Source organism: Sesamum indicum, linkage group LG11 (genome assembly GCF_026168435.1).
Source record: "Sesamum indicum cultivar Baizhima isolate 11 linkage group LG11, ASM2616843v1, whole genome shotgun sequence".
NCBI lineage: Eukaryota > Viridiplantae > Streptophyta > Magnoliopsida > Lamiales > Pedaliaceae > Sesamum > Sesamum indicum.
In genome coordinates, this window is record NC_142667.1 from 10,482,101 (window position 1) to 10,490,773 (window position 8,673).

The 8,673-nt window shown below is 35.0% G+C and overlaps 2 protein-coding genes across 2 annotated transcripts; both read left to right on the top strand.

The window, feature by feature from the left end:
* Positions 1 to 299: 299 nt before the first annotated feature.
* Positions 300 to 4,254, top strand: PRMT11 (arginine methyltransferase 11). The gene is made up of 9 exons (XM_011095384.3): positions 300 to 648; positions 1,432 to 1,442; positions 1,585 to 1,740; positions 2,415 to 2,478; positions 2,579 to 2,721; positions 2,869 to 2,956; positions 3,063 to 3,178; positions 3,297 to 3,447; positions 3,764 to 4,254. The coding sequence occupies exons 1-9, from the start codon at positions 435 to 437 to the stop codon at positions 3,967 to 3,969; spliced, it is 1,149 nt and encodes a 382-aa protein (XP_011093686.1). The 5' UTR covers positions 300 to 434; the 3' UTR covers positions 3,970 to 4,254.
* Positions 4,255 to 6,846: 2,592 nt separating this feature from the next.
* On the top strand, positions 6,847 to 8,093 carry LOC105173593 (acidic endochitinase-like). The gene has a single exon (XM_011095386.3). The coding sequence runs from the start codon at positions 7,087 to 7,089 to the stop codon at positions 7,978 to 7,980; it is 894 nt and encodes a 297-aa protein (XP_011093688.1). The 5' UTR covers positions 6,847 to 7,086; the 3' UTR covers positions 7,981 to 8,093.
* Positions 8,094 to 8,673: the final 580 nt, after the last annotated feature.

Genomic DNA, 8,673 nt, shown 5'->3' on the forward strand with positions numbered 1-8,673 from the left:
AACTGTTTATTTCGCTCCGTATTTTATCGTGTTAATTGATCATTTTTTATTTATAAAATATAAAATCGAAAAATTTTTCACACTCAAATGATAAATAATGACACCATCATATTAATTTTTTATAAAATAAAAAATAATATTAATTAATAAAATAATTAATTTATTCAACTTTTTAAATGGTACATTTATTAAAAAAATAGACAGTGAGAAGCCATTCCATATAAGTAGAGAAAATAAAAGGAAAAATAATAAATAATTGGGGAAATGAAGAGGCAGTGACAGTAAGGTAGCAGATATTTACAGGTCAAAAGACAAGGCTGAAGCAGTCAGAATCAGCAATAAGCCCTAGTTCTAGTTCCAGCCGCCTGATTCTCCCTCCCTAAAACCCTAACCCCGAAACATTCTTGATTTTTTGATAATCTTGAGCGAAAACCATGGATACTCAAAACAATGTTGATGTCAAAAACCAGCCTACCAAAATCAGGTTCGAGTATGACGACGATGAGGAAGCGGGGACCCTCGAAGAAGTGGCCACCGAGAGCTCTAATCTCGAGGAAGACACCGCCATGTGCGAGCCGGAGGATTCGTTTGCTGCTGGGGATGATAAGACCAGCGCCGATTATTACTTCGATTCTTACTCACATTTCGGTAATTCATTCCTCTTGCATTCGTTTTTCACCTAAAAAACTGGTACCTTTTGTGATGTTTGGTTGTACTGTGAGGAAAGATATTATGGGGAGTTGTGAGTAGCGTAATATGGGGTTCTGATGATGGATGCGCGCATGTAAATTAGAATGCATATATTATCAGCTGCAGAAAGTTTTTTTCATTTATTTTTCTTTTGTTTTCCTTTTATTTGGTTTGCGGTTTATTTGGGTTGGTGTCGAGGTTGGTTTCAGATGGACACAAGCCTGGTTTTTTGTTTGCTTTATTGGTATTGGTGTTTGCTTCTAGTGATTTGTGTAGAGTCGATTTGCAATAGGGAAGAACAGGTTTTATTTATTTATGCTTTTGTCAGTTTGGTGTATTTTTGTGGAATGAGAAAAAAGGAAAAGAGTCTTTCTTGGACTTCCATTTTGCCTTGGTAAATGAACTTTAAGTTACCCTCTCTGTTTATTTTCATAATGTTTTTCAGTTATCTAATTCTGGCATGCTTCTTTGATTTCTCCATTTCTCTTAATTGTATGTCAACTTGTCCAAGTGATGTTTTCAATGCTTGAATTCTGTTTCGAGTGTGTTTCTTTGTGGTGTTCTTACCCCCTCTCTCTCCAGCACAAGAAACATAAGTTATATGTGATTTGAATTATGGATAAAATTGAGTGAAATGTTTAAAATCAAAAGGTTATCTACTTCTTCCAACTTGGCCTACCCTCGCATTACTTTTTGCTACTCGAAGTAACTCATTATGCTTTCTTTTTCCAATGTTTGCAGGTATCCATGAAGTAAGTGTCAGAATTTGGAAGTAAAGCTGTTAGACTTCTGGTTTTGTTACATTTCCTAGCCTGGAGATTTGGGAAGCATCCTCTTCCCTTTTGAGATGTATATACAAAGCTGCCAATCTGATTATGCGACTTTCTGATGCAGGAAATGTTGAAGGATGTAGTTAGAACTAAGACATACCAAAATGTCATTTATAAGAATTCCTTCCTTTTCAAGGACAAAATAGTCCTTGACGTGGGCGCTGGGACTGGAATCCTCTCACTATTTTGTGCCAAAGTTGGGGCTAAACATGTTTATGCGGTAAAGATTCCCGCTTGCAGTTCCTGATTTTTCTTGTGTGTTATGTCATTATTGTTCCTTTCTTATGCATTCTATGCATATGTGGCTTCAGTCCCATTGTGATAGCTGGTTTATTAATTTATTATCTCAAATCGATGTGAATCTCTGGAGCCTCCTAGCAGGGCAACAAGCGTTTCTGGCTTAGGCTTCCTTGAGTTGATTTGACAAAGAGAGGACATATACTAATATTTACATGAACTTCATTGTAATCTATGCAATTTACGATGATGATGTTTCATATTAACTGCGGATATTATCTTGTCATGTGCAAGTTATTTATGCTTGTGCCGTTCATTGTGTCAATAGCATGTATGTATGGATTCTCTGGCATCTAACTATAGTCTGCCTTGGAGATGAGCTATAATCTCATTGCTTCAACAAACCAAATCTTTGGTTTCTTTAATGTGTTTATTAACATTATATATTTATTTGCCAAAACATTTTATCTGGGTAATTTTGTGGTTATAACTATCAAACATTGCTTATATCGTGATATACAATGTTTGCTCAAAGTGCTGCACGTTACATGTATCTAATTGTGTGTACAAATTAAAAAAGTAGGATTGATCCGTGGGAAATCTGTTTTTGACTTTTGCTTTTCTAAATTTATCTGATTACAATCTCTCGAATTTCAGGTGGAATGCTCCAGCATGGCCGATATGGCTCAGGAGATAGTAAAGCTAAATGGTTATTCAAATGGTAGTGCTGTTTCTGGCCCAAACTCTTTTAAGTTGTGCCATGATTATATCTTACACCTCATTGGTTTTAATGGTTTCCTGCTGTCTTTTTTGAATTTCAGTGATAGCAGTTCTTAAGGGGAAGATTGAAGAAATTGAGCTTCCAGTTGCTCAAGTTGATGTTATTATTTCTGAGTGGATGGGCTATTTTCTGGTCTATGAAAATATGTTAAACACAGTCCTTTACGCTCGTGACAAATGGCTTGTAAGTTTGTTTTCTTACTACTTATACAACCCATTTGGTCAGTAAAATTGTTTTAAGTTGCATGTAAGCTGCAAAGAGACTAGATTTCTGTTCTATCCCCGGTATGCGAAATCGAAGGTTATGTGGTTTATTATTTGCTATTTGCAGGTCCAAGATGGTCTTGTATTGCCGGATAAAGCTTCTCTCTATTTGACGGCAATTGAAGATGCTGATTACAAGGAAGACAAGATTGAATGTAAGCTAAGGACTTCTGACATGGCTTTTATTGAATTAATGAATATGATATTTTTTATGCCCACATAAGAGGTGTGTTGAACTTTTGCATTTCCATGCTGTTACAGTCTGGAATAATGTATACGGATTTGACATGAGCTGCATTAGGAAGCAGTCCATAATGGAACCTCTTGTTGACACTGTAGAGCAAAACCAGATTGTCACAAACTGCCAATTACTCAAGGTTGAGAACTTCCTATTTGTCTCCAACCTTGTTCATTATTGTCAATTGTTAACTTTTTAAGGTTATGTACAAGGAAGAACTTTTGTCCTAAATCATTTGTCTTTCCTAATTTTTACAGACGATGGACATATCTAAAATGACTGCAGGAGATGCTTCCTTCACTGCCCCTTTCAAGCTTGTTGCAGAACGCGATGACTACATCCACGCTCTTGTTGCTTATTTTGATGTTTCTTTTACCAAGTGCCATAAGTTGATGGGCTTCTCTACCGGTACGATATATACTCCTCTGAATATATTTTGTTCCTTTGGGGTTCGTAAGACACATTTTCATGGTCTTGGAATATGCTAACCCCCATCATGATCGCATGAGTAAAAGACCACTAAAGTAATTATAAGTGGTTGTTCCATTAATGTCATATTAACTGAAGGAGTAATCATTTGTTGGTTTAGCAATTGTTTTGCTATTTTTGCTTTTTTTACATTGGGTCCGGAAGATAGATGAAAAGTATGCATCCTTTGTCATGTCAAAAGCATGGGGTTCTGTTGCATTATGACTTCTGATAATGACTATAATTCAATACGCAGGACCCAAGTCACGTGCCACTCACTGGAAACAAACAGTTCTATACCTAGAAGATGTGCTGAGTATATGCCAAGGGGAGGCCGTAATAGGGACACTGACTGTCGCACCCAATAAGAAGAATCCTCGTGATGTGGATATAACGCTAAAGTATTCGCTAAATGGTCGGCATTGCCAGGCCTCAAGAACTCAATATTACAGAATGCGCTGATCATGTTACACCTAATGTTCTGTGGTGTTAAATTTTGCTATGGTGGGAGAAGTTACGGGAATTGTCTGCTTAAGGCTGCTGCGTTTGAACTGTCAAACAGCTTCACTTGTTCTGCTAGCTGCTGCAATTTTGTAGCTGCCGACAGCTTCCCGATAAAGGTAATGAATGTCATGTATCCTAGAACGCAGCTGGGTTCCCAGCATGTTGCCTGACGGTTTGCTGAGATACAATAACTTGCCATTGTAGCTTAGTCAATTATATTTATATTGAAATTATTGTTTGTGAGATTCGGTGGTCTAGTCTTATTTGCTTTTTTAACTAACCTCAATGCTTTATTTGACCGTACCTAACAATAGCCTAAAGACTGGAAATGGTACCGATGTTTACATTATCAAGCATTCATATAGATGAACATTTCTGGTGGAAATTAAATAAAAACTAGAAGAGGAATTTTGATACTAGAGGAAGATTCTGTTGTTGGCATCTCAAATTTCGATTCATGGTTTTGCTATTTGCTTATAGAAGTTACTTATAATATGCCAACTGAGTTGTGAAAATCCAAGAATTCTACGTTACTGTTTTCCATTTGTCCCTGTTATGTTGAGCTTCATACTCTCATGATTCATCCAGCAGGTATGAATATTAGATCTGTCTCAAGCAAATAAAGAGAGTTGGAGCGCAGTGGCTAATCTAGAGGGTGTTTGGGAAAAAATTGAAATAAGTGTTTTTGAACTTTTAGTTTAAGGAAAAGTGTTTGGAATGTTTGATTATTTTGCTTTAGCCTTTTTCAAGCTTAATATTAGCTATTCTAAGCTTATTGGCACTTTAGTAAATATTTCAAATTTGATTTTAGACATTTATATCCTTGTTATATCTATAAAAATCCCAAAATACCTTCACCTCTCAGCTGACTTTTTTTAGTAAAATTATGTTATTTTGGGCCAAATTAGTACATTTCAACACAAGTGTTTAACATTCTAGTTTTTTAGCCGATGAGGCCTAGTTTAATCGAAGCTGAGGCCTTATGATTTTAATTATCTGACATGAATGAATGTTATATGATTGTTATTATTGGTAGATAATTGTAATTGACACAAACACTTCAATTTCCTTTTACTTTATATTCAAACACTGAAGTTATATCATTACTTAATTTACAACTTCTTTTGCAAGTTATTTCCATAGTATAAGTTGAAGCTATTGCAAACATCTTCTATTACATCACTATATATGGATGTAGCATTGCTACCAAACCTTAAAACAATAATACAATTAGTAATATTTATTCAAATAAAGGAATATATTGAAACTAATACCACTAACAAGAGGAAAAGAAGCATCGTCATTTAATCTAAACAAAAAGATATTTGTATAAAAAATTGATATAAAAATGAAAAATACATATTTCTTTTGAGAAATTGCACATTGGGATCTCAATAAGAGTCAATGGAGGCACCTTCTTTCCTGTCATTTCTCTTATAAAAGTAATGATGTCTCTTTGAATTTTTATACAGATTGTTATTTTTTATATGACCATAATTTTTGAGTGAACTAAAATTATAATTAATTAATTTCTGCCAAAAAATATTTATACTTTTTTTATCTAAATGCATTTTGGAATAATTATGCCAATTAAATGTTTGTGAATGCATCTTCAGCATTAATTGCTATAAGTATATGTCACATATTCAGATGTGTGCATATAATTAATTTACTTTTTTAAAAATAATTATTGTTTAAAAGAATATAGTAAATCAGATAAAAAAATATTAGAAAATGTGAAAAAAAAAAGATGAGAGAAGAAAAGGAAACGTGGGAGTTGAGAAGAAATAAAAATAAAATAAAATATCAAAAGAATAAAAATTTGACAGATCATAAAATTCAAGACACCAATAGTTCGATTTCATATAACAAAATATGTGAAGAAATAAATAATTTTTTTTAAAAAAATCATCAATACGCTTTATACAAATATACACGAATTTATTAAGATTAATCATCGCCTACCATTTGGTTGTGCCTGCTGTCTATATTCTTTGAGCCAAGAAATAGAGGAAAAAGAAAATGCTGCCCTCCCCCCCCCCCCCATCCAATAAAATTTGGCCACATAAATTAATGGTAATGATAATAAATTATAGGGCTAATTACAAATCTCATCCTTTGAGGTACTGTGATCAAATTATCCTCATACGTATTCGTATGTTAATACATGTAAGGAGGTATATTTTTACTCTTATAATGAAAATTTAATCGAAAAAATTATTTGACTTACAATATGTCAGTAAGTCAATCGAGGGCAAATCTCAATTTTCATTCAGTTTTTTTGTTTATATCAGCAAATTCAGTGAATTTTAGTTAACGGAGGAACTTATTTGTTTGCGGAGCAACTCTAAAAAATATTAGATGTAATTTTGTACCACATGAAATTTAAGTATTAATTACACCAAACTTTAGAAAGAGGAAGTGTGATTATTCCTAAATTATATTTTCCATATTATTGGTGTGCGCACGCTATGAAACTGAGGCATTTATCATGTTGAACAAAGAAGCACTCGATCCAGGATTATTGATAATTCGGATGCCAAAAAATTGGTTCAGAGATTACTATGGATAATTTTTTAGTTAGAAAAATATTATTTTACTTATAATAAGTTTATAATTGTCAATTAAGCGTAAATAGGAATTTTTATTTAATTTTTTTAATGATTTCAACAGATTTCATGAAATTTTAGAGGTATTACATGTCATTTTAAATTCTACAAAAAAATTTACGAATAATTGTATCAAATATGTAATCATCCATTTTTTTAAAAGCAAAACTGACTGAACTCCACAAAATTGAACAACTTAAGGAAAGATTTTCAAGACATTCCGCAACCAAAAACTTGTATTTTGTCCCACTTTAAAAATCAGAAAACAGGAGTCAGAGCTCAAGAACAATAATCCATCAAGATTTAGCAGTAACGTACGCTACGCACCAATTTCCTGACAAGAACTCTGAATTGTCCACACCCTCCATCTCACCTTCTATATATGGGAAGACGTCCTTCCATGCAGATTGCAAAACAACATTCAACAACACATACAATCAGTTAAGCAAACAATCACTTGTCATCAATGGCAGCTTCGTTTCACCCCAAACTCTCATTTCCCTTATTCATCTCCACATTCTTGTTCTTTTCATTAGCCCAAGCCGGCAAAATATCAATCTACTGGGGACAGAACGGCAACGAAGGCACGCTGGCAGAAACTTGCGCCACTGGGAACTACGACTTTGTGAACTTAGCATTCCTTGCAACATTTGGCAACGGGCAGACTCCGATGATCAATCTTGCTGGCCACTGCGACCCCACCGTCAATGGCTGCACGGGTCTCAGCTCCGACATCAACTCCTGCCAGGCCAAAGGCGTCAAAGTGATGCTCTCGATAGGGGGAGCTGCCGGGAGCTACTATCTTGCGTCCACTCAGGACGCCAGGCAAGTCGCGACGTATTTGTGGGACAATTTCTTGGGTGGGAAATCGTCGTCACGTCCACTAGGCAATGCAGTTCTTGATGGGATCGACTTTGATATCGAGGGTGGAACCGATCAGCATTGGGATGATTTGGCTAGATTTCTTTCTGCTTACAGCAAGAGGGGGAAGAAAGTGTACTTGAGTGCAGCTCCTCAGTGCCCTTTCCCTGATGCCTGGATTGGAGGTGCGCTTGAGACGGGCCTTTTCGACTACGTTTGGGTTCAATTTTACAACAATCCTCCGTGCCAGTACTCGTCTGGAATGACGAATCTTGAACAGGCCTGGAAGCAGTGGGGTTCTATCAAGGCCAGGGAGATTTTCCTGGGGCTGCCGGCTGCTCAGGCTGCTGCTGGAAGTGGCTTTATTCCTGCGCATGTTCTCACTTCAGAAGTGCTCCCGGCGATCAAGGGTTCCAGCAAGTATGGAGGTGTGATGCTGTGGGATAAGTACTATGATGATCAGAGTGGATACAGTGCTGCAATCAAGAACAATGTGTAAAAATCTTCAGTTCCTTGTGTGTATATATGCTGATGGGATGAATGTGTGTTTGTGTTTGTGTTTGTGTGTGTGTGTGATTCTGTTTTTTTTTTTGTTGGATAGACGTGTGTGAATCTCTTATTCCTGCCTTGTAATCAATATCCATGTTATTTTGAGAAAATTTTGTTATATAATACATTTATCGTGTAATTGGTGTACAATTCAGAAAAAATAACCAATCAAAAGCAAGTGCCATACACTTGCTCTGTAATTGGTTCTATTCGATCAAACCTGATCCAAACAAAAATTTCCCTTTAACTTTGTGATTGACGTTACTAGGTTTGCTTCCGTCTTCCACTTGAAAAACAGAAAATTCATACTCAAATCACGTTTGATCAATTCAAACTAATTATATAACAGATGCAATTATTAATATGATTTGTCATTTTTCTTAAATTGTACATTAATCATACAATAAAAAATATTATACTTGACATATAATTGATTCAAATTTAATCAATTTCAATTTGGATTAGAATTTAACTGGTGCATACAAAGACAAGTAGGACGACAATATTATCCTCACATCTTTGAAATATCTCGTAACTTATAGAGGTAGTAATTCAAAGTTAGGCTAAAAAATATAAATATAAGCCTTGGCAAAAAGTTAAACATCGTATTCCTCTTGCATATTTTATCATCTGTATAAAAATT

What these genes read in the sequence shown, in the direction of transcription:
- PRMT11 (XM_011095384.3), top strand. Translation starts at nt 435, where the DNA reads ATGGATACTCAAAACAATGTTGATGTCAAAAACCAGCCTACCAAAATC. An exon ending in GGGCTAAACATGTTTATGCG is followed by an intron (nt 1,741 to 2,414) that starts GTAAAGATTCCC and finishes CTCGAATTTCAG; the next exon opens with GTGGAATGCTCCAGCATGGC. An exon ending in CAAGGAAGACAAGATTGAAT is followed by an intron (nt 2,957 to 3,062) that starts GTAAGCTAAGGA and finishes ATGCTGTTACAG; the next exon opens with TCTGGAATAATGTATACGGA.
- LOC105173593 (XM_011095386.3), top strand. Translation starts at nt 7,087, where the DNA reads ATGGCAGCTTCGTTTCACCCCAAACTCTCATTTCCCTTATTCATCTCC.